General features: G+C 47.0%; 1 protein-coding gene across 2 annotated transcripts in view; it reads right to left on the bottom strand.

The window, feature by feature from the left end:
- Nucleotides 1-17,502, bottom strand: part of vps13c (vacuolar protein sorting 13 homolog C) — a 57,767-nt gene that overhangs the window by 18,844 nt on the left and 21,421 nt on the right. For both annotated transcript variants that reach the window (XM_079162391.1, XM_079162392.1), the window contains 26 exons: nucleotides 17,151-17,259; nucleotides 16,883-17,019; nucleotides 16,619-16,775; nucleotides 16,429-16,508; nucleotides 16,272-16,331; nucleotides 16,018-16,171; nucleotides 15,722-15,841; nucleotides 15,526-15,629; nucleotides 15,070-15,237; nucleotides 14,638-14,942; nucleotides 14,418-14,565; nucleotides 10,691-10,829; nucleotides 10,470-10,591; nucleotides 9,513-9,679; nucleotides 9,061-9,314; nucleotides 8,580-8,806; nucleotides 7,339-7,431; nucleotides 7,023-7,256; nucleotides 6,801-6,932; nucleotides 4,071-4,160; nucleotides 3,032-3,187; nucleotides 2,671-2,935; nucleotides 2,106-2,266; nucleotides 1,899-2,020; nucleotides 819-1,116; nucleotides 270-659 (listed from right to left, as the gene is read on the bottom strand). In XM_079162391.1, coding sequence (XP_079018517.1) covers nucleotides 270-659; nucleotides 819-1,116; nucleotides 1,899-2,020; nucleotides 2,106-2,266; nucleotides 2,671-2,935; nucleotides 3,032-3,187; nucleotides 4,071-4,160; nucleotides 6,801-6,932; nucleotides 7,023-7,256; nucleotides 7,339-7,431; nucleotides 8,580-8,806; nucleotides 9,061-9,314; nucleotides 9,513-9,679; nucleotides 10,470-10,591; nucleotides 10,691-10,829; nucleotides 14,418-14,565; nucleotides 14,638-14,942; nucleotides 15,070-15,237; nucleotides 15,526-15,629; nucleotides 15,722-15,841; nucleotides 16,018-16,171; nucleotides 16,272-16,331; nucleotides 16,429-16,508; nucleotides 16,619-16,775; nucleotides 16,883-17,019; nucleotides 17,151-17,259 — 4,392 coding nt within the window. The remainder of the gene's footprint in view (nucleotides 1-269; nucleotides 660-818; nucleotides 1,117-1,898; nucleotides 2,021-2,105; nucleotides 2,267-2,670; nucleotides 2,936-3,031; nucleotides 3,188-4,070; nucleotides 4,161-6,800; nucleotides 6,933-7,022; nucleotides 7,257-7,338; nucleotides 7,432-8,579; nucleotides 8,807-9,060; nucleotides 9,315-9,512; nucleotides 9,680-10,469; nucleotides 10,592-10,690; nucleotides 10,830-14,417; nucleotides 14,566-14,637; nucleotides 14,943-15,069; nucleotides 15,238-15,525; nucleotides 15,630-15,721; nucleotides 15,842-16,017; nucleotides 16,172-16,271; nucleotides 16,332-16,428; nucleotides 16,509-16,618; nucleotides 16,776-16,882; nucleotides 17,020-17,150; nucleotides 17,260-17,502) is intronic.

Raw genomic sequence — 17,502 nt, 5'->3', positions numbered from 1 at the left:
CGTGGCCGGGTTTGGTTTTAGTCTTCAGGTTAAAAGTTCAGGTGAAAAACAAGAAATCAGATGCACAACATGTGAGTTTGGGAAGAACAATACTTCTGATAAAAACAGAGATAAAGAAAATAAATTGAGTTTGTCCTGCGGGTGGCGCTAGAGGAAAGGTCCCAGGAGTGTTCATCCTCTGGGGAGCAGGACAGTGTTTAAGCTGATGACTGTCATCCTCGTATATCTAGACCTCCTCAGGCTCCATGCTGGGACTCGGTCGTCCTCACCTTGCTCTTGCTGAAGAGGTTCTTCTTCCTGAAGGAGAACAGGATGATGTCGCGGTAGTCTGCGGGGTGCTTCACGCTGACGTCCTCGGCTCGGTACTGCAGCACTCGAGACGTCTTGTTGATGATCCAGTACGGGCTGAAGAGCGACAGCACCAGGCGGCTCGCCGTCCTCGTCACGTGAACGCTCACGTCCACCGTCGCGTTGGGGTCCGAGTCGCAGACGAGACTCGTGGCCAAGAACTCTGGCATTTCCTGTTGGATGCGTACGTGGCCGTGCCAGTCACGGCCCTGATACCTCATCAGCACCAACGACATGATCTCCCCCGAGACGCGAGCGTTCAGGAGGTCCGACGTGCTGCCTTCCTGAAGCTCATAGGAGTCCGCTGAGCTCTGAGGAGGAGAGACCACATCAGACCGAACCACATTAGATTAGATGACTGAAATAGATACATGTTTGTGGATCCCAACAGGTCCGATCCTAATCAACACGGCCCTGATAAAATCTAGATCCTTGCGTCTATGTTTCTGACTCTGTGGGAGCTGCCATACCTCCATCATGTACCGGACGGTGTAGGGCAGCAGGTTGCGCAGCGTGGCCACCGGGTGGAGGTGGATGACGTAGGCCGGGTCCCAGTCCTCCTCCCCGTGGCTGGTGATGTGGCGCAGGTCGTCGGGGACGGCCAGCGTGCTGACCATCAGCGGCAGCAGGCCGCTGTCGGTCGCCGGACACTGCAGCACCGAACGCACCTCCGAGCTGCGGTGCACCTGCTCCTTCCACGACACGCAGGTGGTCGACGGACCGTACTGAGCGTCCAGACAACCCGCTGGGCGCACAAACAGCTGACATCTGGAGGGGAAGGAGGGGCATAGAACTACAACAACCAGAGAGACCGGCACCAAAACCTCTGCTGACGAAGCAGAACTGTATAGAAGTGAATCTTCCTGAATAAAAATCAAAACATTTGAGGAACTAACAGTCGATTTTGAACTTTCCTTGTTTGTGTTTTCACCACATCTGAACAACAGTGAAGAGAAGAGAACATAAAACCCTTGGAGGAGGAAAAAAACAACGGCAGCACATTTCCAGAACAGAAGTGCTCGCCATCCAATAATTCTCTTTTCATACCAAATCACTCCATGACTTTAGGTGTGGTCTTCCTTTAAGCTCTTAGAGTCTTAATGTGGTATTTTGGAGGGATTCTTTATCACGTTCATTGATTCTTGAGTGGAAAAACATGATTATATTTAGCACTAAATATGTGTAACAAATGATATCAATCCCAAAATTGCTGCAACAGCTTATGAGACGTAAATGAAATGAATGAAATACAAAGGCCATCATATACTTCGATCATAATGTTCTAAGCCCTTTTAGACTTTCACAGTTAATTAATGAAACTAATCTTCAGGTTCTTAGCTTTCAGTCCCCGAAAAAGAGAAAAACAGGTCTCCAAGCTTTAAAGATCTGAGCTTTTCCTTTGATTCTCTCATCTTTAAGAAGAACTAACTGGAAGTTCAGATGAATATCGAACAGAAACAAACAAGAAGCGCTGTTTTAAATAAGAGACGCTGCAAGCTGAGGACTCTGTGTGTTCCCTCGAGCCCCTCAGCAAGGCATTGTGACACTACCTGTATGTTTCCAGGGCGATGTGGAACTCCTTCTCAGGTTCGGCTTGTCCGACGCTCTGCAGGCTCCTGGATGTCGGACAGTACTTCAGGATGGTGAACGGCACAGAGAAGTGATTCTTTATCTGAAAACAAAAAACATAGATTCTGTCGGTTCTTCAACGAGTTTCAGACTGTGGTGAAGTTTTTCCAACGTCGTGCGATTCAGACCTGCAGCGGTGAGCGGACAGTGATGACCTTGTTGCCCTCGGCGGCGTCGATCTGCAGCAGAACAGCAACCGCCTCCTGCAGCATAGGACCCCGGATGTTGTAGAGACGACGACCCGGTTTGTCCACAGCGATGTTGGCGATCTCGCTGTATCCGGAGGGAACTGCGGGTTCAGAGACACATCAACCAACCTTTAGTCACACATTATTAGTTTTACGACCTTCATTCGCAGGCAGACTGCCATGCTGGCCAATCATCACGAGCACTTTGAGTTTCAGAGTCTCGCCCCAAAAAACACTTTGACATGCGGACAGAAAGAACCGGGGATTAGAGCGCCAAGAAACTAGAACGGTCAGCGATCACATTGGCTGATGGTACAGTATGTGTCTGTTATCTACCGACGGTGTATGCTAAAGTGCTAGCGTGAAGCCTGCTAACAAACAAACAATAGATATGCTAAAGTTGTGCAACAACACAGGACTTTGAAAGTCCACTCATACATGTAGCAGGCAGAAATGAATGTTGGAACCAGAGAAAGAGATTGCAGTGAAAGTGAGGTGTTCTGACCGATGGTGAGGTTGAACAGGCAGCTCTCTTGCCGCTGCAGAGCCGACAGTTTGCCACGTGACGACGATTTGAACCCGGAGTGCTCCAGGTCCATGCTCTGATCCACCGGCAGCTCGTGTAGCTTTCCCTGTGCCGGTGAACCCACCGGCCTCAGGTTGGCGGTGTGCTGCACGATGAGAGGAATCCCAAGAGAGTTCCTGATGGTGAAGGGCGCCTTCTCCTTCAGAGAGTAGTCAAAGGTGGAGGCTGTGGCCTCAGAAAACGCCTGATTAAAAAACACAGCAGCAACACGTTAGTAATTAACTGCTGCTATTCATAGAAGTAAAGAAATGGTTCACGAAAAGGTTGTTACGTGTCGTACCTTGGCGAGGTTGTAAAAGACGTTGAGGCTGCACTGGGAGACGGTGATGTTCATGGTGTCTTTGGAGCAGATGTTGATGGCCGTGCGAGGTTCGGGCAGAATGACGAAGTCGTCTCCGTGAATGGGACTCTTGTCCTGGACCGGGTTGTTCTTCATCTGCAGCAAACAAACAAAACAAGGAAAGGTGATTGTTCATCAACGATTTCGTCGTCTATTCACACAAATGTGATACAATAGTAAAGAGGCAGAATCCACCTCGGTAAGTAACCCTAGGCCAACCTCATGGGAGGGTAAAACCAGGCTCTACATTTCTTAGAAATAAAGGTTCCAAATGGGTTCTTCCTCAAAGGGCTGAGGTTCTACCAAGAACCGTTTGCCTCTGAAAGACCCATTTTTGAAAACAGGTTTTTCAAGGGCTCTTTGTAAGACTAATGGTTCCATTAAGAGCCCTTTTTCATTGCGAGACCCCGCTCTAGAAGGAAGAGTTCTTCAAGGACCGTTAAAAAGCATTGGCGGTAAAAGGGAACAACCCCCAAAGCTGTGACTGTTAACCAGAACGTTTGTGGGTTGAGCTGCATCAAATCAGGACTTTAGGGTTCTAGTAAAAAGCCTTGGAATATAAAAGGGTTGTCAGTAGAACCCCCTGGATGGGTTCTTGTTAGCACCCTTAGAAAGGTTCTTTATAGAACTTCCAGAAAGGGTACTGGGTGGAGCAGTTACACCATAGACTAGTTCTCTGAAGAACCTCTCATAGGGGGTTCTGATCCTGTATGTTGGGTTCTAGTTAAAACCCTCTGAAAGAACTCCAGGTGGGACGTTTATGAAAGGTCCCACCTAGAGTTCTAGTTAGCACCTTTATTTCTAAGAGTGTACAGAGAAGGCAATCTCCCTGAAATTCCCAAAATATTCTTCACTACTGCAGAATGACAAACAGGTAACTCCGACATGGCCAGAGCCGACCACAAAGATTGTTTATTTTGGGGGAGGAATCAAAATTATTGGGTTTCAATGAATTTCTGTTAATACTGACAGAATTTACCTCAAGCTCCAGGTTCCATCTGCGTCTGCCGCTGTCGACTCGTTCGATCAGAGGCTCCCACACCGCATGGACCTCATTAAAATAGTTCACCTGCAGACAAACGACAGGTGTCAACATATTACGTCATACACAATGAAACATCCTAATGTTGTACATATTTGTTCTTTCAGTCAGCAGCTGCAGGAACTCTATTTATCCTGTTTGACTTCAGTATCAGAAACATCACGGTTTACCGTTTAAAAAAAGTGTGAAAGAAAGTGAGTTTCAGGTGTTTCTCCTACATCTACAGCCGTTTATATCATAAAGTTATGGAAATATCTCGTGCCAAATACCACGTTCTTAAAAACGTGATGAAACAGTGAAGAACAGATTCAGGTGTAAAGGACAGGTTCAGGTCCAGGTATGAAGGACAGGTTCAGGTGTGAAGGACAGGTTCAGGTTCAGGTGTGAAGGACAGGTTCAGGTGTGAAGGACAGGTTCAGGTATGAAGGACAGGTTCAGGTTCAGGTGTGAAGTACAGGTTCAGGTGTAAGGGACAGGTTCAGGTGTGAAGGACAGGTTCAGGTATGAAGGACAGGTTCAGGTTCAGGTGTGAAGGACAGGTTCAGATGTGAAGGACAGGTTCAGGTGTGAAGGACAGGTTCAGGTGTAAGGGACAGGTTCAGATGTGAAGGACAGGTTCAGGTGTGAAGGACAGGTTCAGGTGTGAAGGACAGGTTCAGGTGTGAAGGACAGGTTCAGGTGTGAAGGACAGGTTCAGGTGTAAGGGACAGGTTCAGGTGTGAAGGACAGGTTCAGGTTCAGGTGTGAAGGACAGGTTCAGGTGTGAAGGACAGGTTCAGGTATGAAGGACAGGTTCAGGTTCAGGTGTGAAGTACAGGTTCAGGTGTAAGGGACAGGTTCAGGTGTGAAGGACAGGTTCAGGTATGAAGGACAGGTTCAGGTTCAGGTGTGAAGGACAGGTTCAGATGTGAAGGACAGGTTCAGGTGTGAAGGACAGGTTCAGGTGTAAGGGACAGGTTCAGGTGTGAAGGACAGGTTCAGATGTGAAGGACAGGTTCAGGTGTGAAGGACAGGTTCAGGTGTGAAGGACAGGTTCAGGTGTGAAGGACAGGTTCAGGTGTGAAGGACAGGTTCAGGTGTAAGGGACAGGTTCAGGTGTGAAGGACAGGTTCAGGTTCAGGTGTGAAGGACAGGTTCAGGTGTGATGGACAGGTTCAGGTGTGAAGGACAGGTTCAGGTGTGAAGGACAGGTTCAGGTGCGAAGGACAGGTTCAGGTTCAGGTGGGAAGGACAGGTTCAGGTATGAAGGACAGGTTCAGGTGTGAAGGACAGGTTCAGGTGTAAGGGACAGGTTCAGGTGTGAAGGACAGGTTCAGGTTCAGGTGTGAAGGACAGGTTCAGGTGTGATGGACAGGTTCAGGTGTGAAGGACAGGTTCAGGTGTGAAGGACAGGTTCAGGTATGAAGGACAGGTTCAGATGTGAAGGACAGGTTCAGGTGTGAAGGACAGGTTCAGGTGTAAGGGACAGGTTCAGGTGGAAGGGACAGGTTCAGGTGTGAAGGACAGGTTCAGATGTGAAGGACAGGTTCAGGTGTGAAGGACAGGTTCAGGTGTAAGGGACAGGTTCAGGTGTGAAGGACAGGTTCAGGTTCAGGTGTGAAGGACAGGTTCAGGTGCGAAGGACAGGTTCAGGTTCAGGTGGGAAGGACAGATTCAGATGTGAAGGACAGGTTCAGGTTCAGGTGTGAAGGACAGGTTCAGGTATGAAGGACAGGTTCAGGTTCAGGTGTGAAGGACAGGTTCAGGTATGAAGGACAGGTTCAGATGTGAAGGACAGGTTCAGGTTCAGGTGTGAAGGACAGGTTCAGGTATGAAGGACAGGTTCAGATGTGAAGGACAGGTTCAGGTTCAGGTGTGAAGGACAGGTTCAGATGTGAAGGACAGGTTCAGGTGTGAAGGACAGGTTCAGGTATGAAGGACAGGTTCAGGTATGAAGGACAGGTTCAGATGTGAAGGACAGGTTCAGGTTCAGATGTGAAGGACAGGTTCAGGTTCAGGTGTGAAGGACAGGTTCAGGTATGAAGGACAGGTTCAGATGTGAAGGACAGGTTCAGGTTCAGATGTGAAGGACAGGTTCAGGTTCAGGTGTGAAGGACAGGTTCAGGTATGAAGGACAGGTTCAGGTTCAGGTGTGAAGGACAGGTTCAGGTATGAAGGACAGGTTCAGGTTCAGGTATGAAGGACAGGTTCAGATGTGAAGGACAGGTTCAGGTTCAGGTGTGAAGGACAGGTTCAGGTATGAAGGACAGGTTCAGATGTGAAGGACAGGTTCAGGTTCAGGTGTGAAGGACAGGTTCAGATGTGAAGGACAGGTTCAGGTTCAGGTGTGAAGGACAGGTTCAGGTGTGAAGGACAGGTTCAGGTGTGAAGGACAGGTTCAGGTTCAGGTGTGAAGGACAGGTTCAGGTATGAAGGACAGGTTCAGATGTGAAGGACAGGTTCAGGTTCAGGTGGGAAGGACAGGTTCAGGTATGAAGGACAGGTTCAGATGTGAAGGACAGGTTCAGGTATGAAGGACAGGTTCAGGTGTGAAGGACAGGTTCAGGTGTGTAGGACAGATTCAGGTGTGAAGGACAGGTTCAGGTATGAAGGACAGGTTCAGGTACGAGGGACAGGTTCAGGTGTGAAGTACAGGTCCAGGTTCTGGTATAAAGGACCAGTTCTCACCTCCAGGGTCATGTCTGCACTGAGCTGCAGCAGAGACGACCAGTTTTTGGCCGATCCGTTGAAGGAGGACTCGGCCAGCAGCAGAGGGACAGTCCGATGACCCAAACCGGACTCAAGAGTCACCTGGACCACCTGTCGGGGCGACAATACCTCGTCAACAGGAAACACATCTGATCTCGTAATGTTTCAGAATAAAATCGTCTTGGAGCTGAAAGGTCGTACCTTGACTTCCGCGGTAAAGCTCTCGCCCTCTTGCAGCCCGTCCTGCTCTCTGAAGCTCTCGGTGACCTCGGTGGCCTGGTCCACCCCCAGGAACCAGTAGTTACAGCTGTAGACGTTCATGACCGACCAGAGGTCACGGAAGTCCGCCTTCGACTCCAGACTCTGCTCGTCGCTCTGCTTGGCCGTCATGGCGTCCGTTATCGTCTGCACCGTGTTGAGGATGAACGGAGAGATCTGCAGGACGAAGACGAAGAGTTCACGAGTCGCTCGACTCTCATGAAGACATTTAAGAATAATATTTGATAAATCAATGTACCTTGACGATGACGTCCTCCACCGTCACAAAGCCGCTCAGTGGTTGGTTTGGGTGGGTTTTGGCCTCCAAGGCGACAGAGCAGGGTCTCAACACCTATTGGACAGAGTCAGAGCAGTGAGTCGCTGCTCAGGTTTCAGCTGAAGAGGAGCCGTTTCCCTGTGAAGGCGGCGCGTTCGTACAGTCAGGGCCAGAATTTAAACGCAGTAAACAACAACATTTCTCCTGCAGCTAATATCAACACAAGATATTTTTGCATTCTATTCATAAAACTTGAATGAATAAAGGAAGAATATGGTCATAACCAGTCATAACCAGCTGCTGCATCATCACCTCGTGAGTCTGTTTGTGAGTCATTGTAGCAAAACACGTATATATTTCTGTCTGTGCAAGACGAGCTGAGATAAAATATTTAAATTGTTTTTTATAGATTTTGTTATGTTTTAGATAGAGAGCACCTTGGTGTAATGATTTTTATTCTACAGATTCCTATTATAATAATAATAATAATAATAAACTTAAACTACAACTGCTGCCCTTGTTGGATTTTCTACAGTCTGAACAACAGTCAGTTTTAAGTTCACATCTTTTCCTTTTGTCTCCAGTAATGTGGAAAACATCTGGTCTAGTTCCACTTCCCCCCAAAAAACAATGTGACGAGTCGCACATAATGAAATGTTATCACAGTGTTTTCCTGGATCACCTGAGTCGACGGGTCTCAGTCTTCAGTCTGTGGGTGTAAGTGATGCACGACTTTATAAGTATTTTTAGCCATCTTGAAACAATCGCCAGCCCCGTTAAGATCATGTTTTTAACCACATCAAATGAGCAAATGAAGCTTTCTAACTAGCTAACTAGTGACGTTTGTGAAAAACTGTTTTAAAAAAAACGACATATTTGTAAAGATTTTACATCTTCAGTAGGAACCAATGGGCTCCGAGCTCCAGCCTCGAACAGGAAGTCTGTAGACAGTATTGAGAGATGAACTAACATGTTAGTGGTTTGGGTCTAAATGTGAGGTTTAATAATGACAAGAAGAAAAATACACTAAGTCTTCTTAAACCTGGACCCTATTTGTCCTCTTGTGTCTAATAGGGACAAAACAATGTAATTGGTGCAGCAGTGAGGGAGAACGCTGCAGACGGCAGCCGCTAAACAGACGAGGTCCAGGTTGAAAAATACCGGAGTTACCCTTTAACGTATGACCTGCCGTGACCCCACATCATGTGTTCCTGTGATCTTACGGTGGTGACGGCGTTGTCCTCCTTGTTTCGGATGAAGGGGCACGCGAGGACCTTCAGCTCCCTCAGGTTGGCCCTCGTGTTCCGGGTGCCGTCCTCCTCGGCCTGCAGGCTGAAGTCGCACTGAAACGAGGCCACGAGGGCGGGGGCGTCCGCCTTCATCAGGCTGGCCACGAACACCACCTCCGGGTCCACCACCACCGCCCGCAAACGAGTCCGGACCAGCGAGGCTGCAGAGAAGACGAGCAGAGTTTAGATTGTAACAAGGTATAAATATGGTATCAGACTGCTCTGTTCGTGAGCGAGTCTGTTTTCTGTTGTACATGCTGCTTCCTGGTATCTGCTGCTGATGACTCACAACTCTACGTCTGTTGCAGCCAGTTTGTTAAAATAAAGGTTGAAGGCTGTTTGTTTAACTTTTACCTGGAACATTTACTATATTTTACAGGAGCGGTTTCAAACTTTGAGGGTCTCTTGGTCGTACCCGTCTTGGCGTCTGCTCGCGGCTCGGCGGTCTGTCTCAGCGGCAGTCTGTCGCTCGGTGCAGATGCGGCGGTCGGAGCCGAGCTCTGCGGCAGAGCCTGCAAGAAGAAATCTGCGACGGCCATCAGGAACTCCACACTGGCACACAGGTAAAGCTTCTGCAGGACGGCCACCACCTCCCGTTCTCCAGCACTCTGTCGATACGTCACCTCGATCATCGCCTCGGGGCTCTCCCCGTCTCTCCGACCGACCATCCTGCAGCCACGAGGAGAAAACAAAAACACAACAGGCAGAGCTAAGGTGAGTTACCACAGAGGGTTCAGAGAACGAGGCACGAGGGAGTTGCTCTGTTCCTTCTTCTAACATGGTAGTAAGTCTGAATTAGTCAGTGTTCATCTCAACAGTTTTGATGGCACACAGGCAGACAGAAACCAGAGGTCATGTGACCGTTACCGTGAGGTCACCCTCTCCATGCCGGTCCTCAGGTCGTCCAGCGTGCAGGCGCTGAGGATGGTGGTCACCTCCATGCTGCCGTTGGTCAGGATCTTCCCCGAAGTCTTCAGCAGGTGGAGGGCGAACTCGCCCAGTCTGAGGCTCTGCTGGCGCTGAAGGTCTGATGGCTGCAAGGAACAGGAACAACAATCAGACCACGAGATCCAAACAATCAGAGCGCCGATCCTGGAACAGCTGATCCCGAACCAGCTATTAGCTGTAGAAAATAATTTACCATCTAATCTTTTTATTGAGTCGAGGCAATTTTGTAGAACAGTCTTAAATGAAATGTATGATTGAATATCGGCATGAATGGCACAGATCTTGGCAAATTTTAAACCCATTACAATATAAAATCATTTATTCTATTAATCCAACAGTCTCGAGCTCTGGCTTCAAAATTTTACTCATTTCCACCAGATTGAGCATTTTTCTCATGTTTGACCTCTGCGGATGCTGTTTCCCTGGTTTCACTGCTGTATTATGCATCAAATCAATGCTGCTGATCATTGATTCATCCCAGTCTGTGAAAAGAATCCCCCCGAGCATTTACTAAACCAGATTTTTTGCCTCAAGTAAACAGACCCAAACTCTGTGAATGTGGAAAATAATATTAATATATAGTATTTTTATTTTAGTATTTTTATGGCAGTTTTTTTGACGTTTTGACATTTTGTTCCTCTTAAAGTACGACACGTGTCAACAGTGTTATTAAAAGCCATTACAAGTCAATTTAAATGTTATTGGTGAACTTGTAGATGGCAGCCAACTTTATCCAGGACTACTGGACATAATAACAGGGTTACTAGGAAACGCAGCAGAAACCTAACAAGGTAGAATTTCCAAAATAAAAGACAAGTTAAAAAGCTCCTGGAACACTAAGAGAAGCTAATCCAGGGTCCGTATGTGGCGACTGACCTGTTTTGGGTCGTTGCTGTACAGAACAAGACCAAGAGACTCAATGTTGAAGTTAAACTTCATGGTCTCCAGAGCTTCCTCCTCCTCTTCCTCACTGCTTACAGACGGTTTTCCAACATCACCTGAAGTCAGAAAACAGATAAAAAACATTCAGTCAGCTGTGAATCTAATATCAACAAGAATGCTTCTACACATGTGAATATGTTTGTTAATAGAGAGACCTGTTGGGGGGCCTCCGGCTGCTCGGAGCTGCAGACTAGTCTCCTGTCTCGGGGCGGTGGGCTCCAAACTACCGGCTTCACCCAGATTCTCCATCAGGATCCTGAGCAGCACCGTCAGGTCGTCCTGACTCAGCTCCACCTACAGGTCGAGCACAGACACCACCATCAGTAATCATCCTCTGAGAAGTGAACAGTTAAGGAACAGCACATATTCAGGTCAATCCACTTCGTCTCTGAAGATGTCTCAGATATCTGTTTAGCCTAGCTTAGCATAAAGACTGGAAGCAGGTGAATCTGCTAGCCTAGACCGTATCTGGGGGTCTAACTTTCTCTGTGATCACTCATTGTAGATGTCAATATAGTTGATCTTAAGGCAGTATTTTTGAGCCGTGATAAAATTTCACATTACAGAAAACTATAAATGAAAACAACCACATCAACACAGTATATGTGATCACAAATAGTGGTAGGGGGAGGGTCTCTCTCTCTAGTTACAAACACGAGAACAATACTATTTATTCAAAGTCACAAGTAGACCCTTCAGGACGGGAACAAAGCTCAGCAGCTAGAACGGCACCTCAACACTACAGAAAAACAAACTGTACCTTTGGTGGTGTGCGTGATAACTGGAACAGAGGAGTTAAAACAGGTTTATAGTTAGGGCTGGTTCAGGTCTATAGTTAGGGCTGGTTCAGGTTTATAGTTAGGGCTGGTTCAGGTTTATAGTTAGGACTGGTTCAGGTCTATAGTTAGGGCTGGTTCAGGTTTATAGTTAGGGCTGGTTCAGGTTTATAGTTAGGACTGGTTCAGGTTTATAGTTAGGACTGGCTCAGGTTTATAGTTAGGGCTGACTCAGGTTTATAGTTAGGGCTGGTTCAGGTTTATAGTTAGGGCTGGTTCAGGTTTATAGTTAGGGCTGGTTCAGGTTTATAGTTAGGGCTGGTTCAGGTTTATAGTTAGGGCTGGCTCAGGTTTATAGTTAGGGCTGGTTCAGGTTTATAGTTAGGACTGGTTCAGGTCTATAGTTAGGGCTGGTTCAGGTTTATAGTTAGGGCTGGTTCAGGTTTATAGTTAGGACTGGTTCAGGTTTATAGTTAGGACTGGCTCAGGTTTATAGTTAGGGCTGACTCAGGTTTATAGTTAGGGCTGGTTCAGGTTTATAGTTAGGGCTGGTTCAGGTTTATAGTTAGGGCTGGTTCAGGTTTATAGTTAGGGCTGGCTCAGGTTTATAGTTAGGGCTGGTTCAGGTTTATAGTTAGGGCTGGTTCAGGTTTATAGTTAGGGCTGGTTCAGGTTTATAGTTAGGACTGGTTCAGGTTTATAGTTAGGACTGGCTCAGGTTTATAGTTAGGGCTGACTCAGGTTTATAGTTAGGGCTGGTTCAGGTTTATAGTTAGGGCTGGTTCAGGTTTATAGTTAGGGCTGACTCAGGTTTATAGTTAGGGCTGGTTCAGGTTTATAGTTAGGGCTGGTTCAGGTTTATAGTTAGGGCTGGTTCAGGTTTATAGTTAGGGCTGGCTCAGGTTTATAGTTAGGGCTGACTCAGGTTTATATTTAGGGCTGACTCAGGTTTATATTTAGGACTGGCTCAGGTTTATAGTTAGGGCTGGTTCAGGTTTATAGTTAGGGCTGGCTCAGGTTTATAGTTAGGGCTGACTCAGGTTTATATTTAGGGCTGACTCAGGTTTATATTTAGGGCTGGTTCAGGTCTATAGTTAGGACTGGCTCAGGTTTATAGTTAGGGCTGGTTCAGGTCTATAGTTAGGACTGGCTCAGGTTTATAGTTAGGGCTGGCTCAGGTTTATAGTTAGGGCTGGCTCAGGTTTATAGTTAGGACTGGCTCAGGTTTATAGTTAGGGCTGGCTCAGGTTTATAGTTAGGACTGGTTCAGGTTTATAGTTAGGACTGGCTCAGGTTTATAGTTAGGACTGGTTCAGGTTTATAGTTAGGGCTGGTTCAGGTTTATAGTTAGGGCTGGCTCAGGTTTATAGTTAGGGCTGGCTCAGGTTTATAGTTAGGGCTGGCTCAGGTTTATAGTTAGGACTGGCTCAGGTTTATAGTTAGGACTGGCTCAGGTTTATAGTTAGGACTGGCTCAGGTTTATAGTTAGGACTGGTTCAGGTTTATAGTTAGGGCTGGTTCAGGTTTATAGTTAGGGCTGGCTCAGGTTTATAGTTAGGGCTGGCTCAGGTTTATAGTTAGGGCTGGTTCAGGTCTATAGTTAGGACTGGCTCAGGTTTATAGTTAGGGCTGGCTCAGGTTTATAGTTAGGACTGGCTCAGGTTTATAGTTAGGACTGGTTCAGGTTTATAGTTAGGGCTGGTTCAGGTTTATAGTTAGGGCTGGCTCAGGTTTATAGTTAGGGCTGGCTCAGGTTTATAGTTAGGGCTGGTTCAGGTTTATAGTTAGGGCTGACTCAGGTTTATAGTTAGGGCTGGCTCAGGTCTATAGTTAGGACTGGCTCAGGTTTATAGTTAGGACTGGTTCAGGTTTATAGTTAGGGCTGGCTCAGGTTTATAGTTAGGACTGGCTCAGGTTTATAGTTAGGGCTGGTTCAGGTTTATAGTTAGGGCTGGTTCAGGTTTATAGTTAGGACTGGCTCAGGTTTATAGTTAGGGCTGACTCAGGTTTATAGTTAGGGCTGGTTCAGGTTTATAGTTAGGGCTGGTTCAGGTTTATAGTTAGGGCTGGTTCAGGTATATAGTTAGGGCTGGTTCAGGTTTATAGTTAGGGCTGGTTCAGGTTTATAGTTAGGACTGACTCAGGTTTATAGTTAGGGCTGGTTCAGGTTTATAGTTAGGGCTGGTTCAGGTTTATAGTTAGGACTGGTTCAGGTTTATAGTTAGGGCTGACTCAGGTTTATAGTTAGGGCTGGTTCAGGTTTATAGTTAGGGCTGGTTCAGGTTTATAGTTAGGACTGGTTCAGGTTTATAGTTAGGGCTGGCTCAGGTTTATAGTTAGGGCTGGTTCAGGTTTATAGTTAGGACTGGTTCAGGTTTATAGTTAGGGCTGGTTCAGGTTTATAGTTAGGACTGGCTCAGGTTTATAGTTAGGACTGGCTCAGGTTTATAGTTAGGACTGGCTCAGGTTTATAGTTAGGACTGGTTCAGGCTTATAGTTAGGACTGGCTCAGGTTTATAGTTAGGACTGGTTCAGGTTTATAGTTAGGGCTGGTTCAGGTTTATAGTTAGGGCTGGCTCAGGTTTATAGTTAGGACTGGCTCAGGTTTATAGTTAGGACTGGTTCAGGTTTATAGTTAGGGTTGACTCAGGTTTATAGTTAGGGCTGGTTCAGGTTTATAGTTAGGACTGGCTCAGGTTTATAGTTATAGAATGGTAACGATTGTTACGTTACATGTATTTATGTATTAGAGAACCCTAAGGGTTACCAGGGAAATGGAGTGAACGGCTTGTGAGAAAACTTTCGATTTTGGTTGATCCTATGTATGGTATCACAATAATAGTCATGCATGCTTTAGTCTTTGATAATAAACAAATGATTTGATGTGATTTTCTTTAATCTGGATACTGGATCACTTTGTTAATGAAACTCATGGTTTCATGTTCTGCTGTACATGAAAAAACAGGAAAAACCAAAGAATGAACACGTTATTTTAACTTAAAACCACCATCAGTACTGGCACCTCTCTGGACAAGCAGAGCTGAAGGTTTTGCAGCTCATCAACTCCTCCTCCTCCTCCTCCTCCACCTCCTGCATCTCCTCCTACCTTCATGGGCTTCAGATCTCCATCGATCTCCACGGCAACCATCTTCTTGTACCAGGAAGCTGCGAGGTTCCTCTTGACATTTAAGTGCAGATTCACTGGTTCCAGTAGCTCGGTGGTGGGTCGACCCGACGCCGGCTCCATACAGGTCCTGATGGACAACCAGAGTTTAAAAAACAATGCTTGTTGAGTAATCATTATGAGGTATGAATCTGAATCTGACCTGGAGAGCTTGAGTTGGGTCAGCATGACGTCCATGTTGTCGATGATGGCCGGCAGCGGGCATCCGTCAACGGGCAGCAGAGAGAAGCTGTTCCCCACCGTGATCAGACCCAGGTCCATCACAAGTGCATCGTGGGAGGTGGAGGACTGGGGGATGATGATGAGCGGAGCTTTCAGCTTGATGTCCATGGACAGACGGAAGCTTTTCTGGGCAAAGTCACGGACGCTGGACGCCGCCTTCTCCGCCGCCTGAGCCGTCGCGGCGCTCAGAGCTTCTTTAGCCGTTTGGAAGTTGTTGGTAAAATTCTGAAAGAAAAGACAAAACTTTATTCACCAAAAACCAAACGAATATCAACAACAAGACGAGTCTGGCTCAGTAAAGAACGTTGAGTAAACACATAAAACTTAATTCTCTCAACAGTGTGAAACTCACCAGCAGAGACATGATGAACTTGTGCAGGTAAACCACCTGGATGCAGCCCACGTTCAGCTTGACTCTGCCGTCGGTTTTGGAGGTGTCGGCGTAACCGGTGCCCTCTGTGGCGTTAGGAGTGAGACTCATGGTGAAGCTGAACACCTCATCACCCACGATGGAGATCGCCTGAAGGACAGAAACATCAGTGATGTAGGGTAGTCCAGCTGCAGTCTAAGGTAGTCCAGCTGCAGTCTAAGGTAGTCCAACTGCAGTCTAAGGTAGTCTAGCTGCAGTCTAAGGTAGTCCAGCTGCAGTCTAAGGTAGTCCAGCTGCAGTCTAAGGTAGTCCAGGGTAGTCTGAGGGAGTCTAAGGTAGTCTGAGGGAGTCTAGGGTAGTCTGAGGGAGTCCAGGGTTGTCTGAGGGAGTCTAGGGTAGTATAAGGAGTTCATGGGGATCTGAGGGATTCTGACTGACCTTCTTGTGGATGCTTTTGGGATCAACGTTGAGGACGATGAAATCTCTCAGGCGGGCTGATATGTGAGTTTGTGTTCCTTGCATCAGCAAAGAGCCATTAATACCTGAAGGACACATCAAAACTGGGTAAATAAGAGTTTGTGTGGACAAATGAGAGCAGACAAACAAAACTAAAAACACAGATGTGATCCGGTACCTTGGATCTTGATGTCGGCCATATTGCAGCTCTGGTCGCACACAAGAACGTTGAAGGCTCCCAGCGTCATCATCACCTTCAGGTCGATGATGTCACTTTCGGCAGGTGACACCGGAGCGGCTGACGGGGAAAAAAAGTCCGAAGAGGTCAGAACTCCAGCAGCACGAGTTTAAACACACTTTAATTAAAGACTTTGAGGAGGATGTTCAGACTTTTGGACCTTTTTTCTCACTATACTTGTACTGAGAAGACATGCTAGCTCATTGTGTGTGTGTGTGTGTGTGTGTTACACTGACTGGACTTGGCAGACACCGTCTTGTCCTCCGTCTTCAGTCTGATCTCTCTCTCTGGAGACGCCACGCTGCCGGACGACAGCGCCGCCGACAGGAAGTTGATGGCCGACAGCAGAGCCTCGGTGTGGAGCATGAGGTCGAGAGAGGTGAACGTCACCTGGAGAGAGAGATTCAATCATTTCAGAAGCGTCCAATAAGAACCCACACAGTATTAACTGGCTGATGATCAGTGTTAGTGTGGACGGACTGTGACTCACGGTGATCATCTGCTCTGTGTTTTTGTAGACTGAGGAGAAGTTCGGCCCCGAGCGGTCAGCCTGAGGAAACACAGCCAAACAAACAGGAAGTTGAAGTTGCTCTTAGTTTAGCACATCTGTGTACCTCAGCAGGTGATCAGACAACATGTGAGTTCACCTTGAAATACTGCACTTTGAGCAGTTCAGCTCCAGACTCCACAGAGGAGCTGATGAGACACAGCGGCTCACCGCTGGAGTCTGAAACAAGATGACAAAATAAATGTACATGAATCCTACTAACACCATAGAAAACACTACAGTACTGTACATATAAAGACATAACAACCTTCCTCCACAGAGGCTCTGACCTTTGAACTCCAGACACTTCATGGTGATCTTGTCAATGAACGTTGTGGCGCACATGTCGTACTTCCTGACTTTGGTGTTGATGCCCAGGTGAGCGACGTGAAACACCAGGAAAGGTGACTCCACCCGCTCTCTGGGCTTCTTCAGGGTCAGCAACACCTTGAGGAGCAGACGGGAACCAGAATCAGAACGCCGCCGTGCCGGAGGAACAATCCGACGAAGATTAAAGTTGATCGGGACATTTTGTAGATTTGTAGACTTCGTACCTCTTTGATTTCAAAGTTCAGAAGAACGTTGACGGTGTTTTCATTCACGCCTCCGTTGGTAGCGGCCGACGCGCCGTCAGATCCCGTCTGTGACGACGGCACCACCTCCACCTGCCGCTCAGCCAGCTCTGCCTTCTCTGATTGGTTAAAGGGGATTATAAGCAGGTTAGGCTCCGCCCTTGAACTCTGTTAATAGTGTCGATGCAGGTGAAACACACGACGAGGAGAGTTTGCGTCAGATTTCCCATCATGCACTGAGTGACGTTACCTTGAGCCACCTGTCTCTTCAGGTCCATGCTGTGCTCTTTACTCCCCTCCCCGATGTTCTCCACCAGGATCTTCATCAGCACACCGAGGTCTTCTTGTCCCAGACTCATCTGAACAAACAAGGGTTAAATGTATGTATATATATTGATTACTGACATTAAGACAATTAGTTTTTGTTGATACAAGTTTTCTGAAATGTTATGTTTAAATATGCAAATGAGGCATTATCTAATGGTAACTTTTAGGGAATTTAGGATAAATCTACGGACGTAAACAGCAAAGGAGTAAAATAAACATTTCATTTCCTCTCGTCAGAAATAACACAAGTTATGGAAGAAAAACATCTGATCAGT

The sequence above is a fragment of the Pholis gunnellus genome, assembly GCF_910591455.1.
Source record: "Pholis gunnellus genome assembly, chromosome: 1".
Classification (NCBI taxonomy): Eukaryota; Metazoa; Chordata; class Actinopteri; order Perciformes; family Pholidae; genus Pholis; species Pholis gunnellus.
This window is presented reverse-complemented; position numbering and strand designations above follow the sequence as displayed.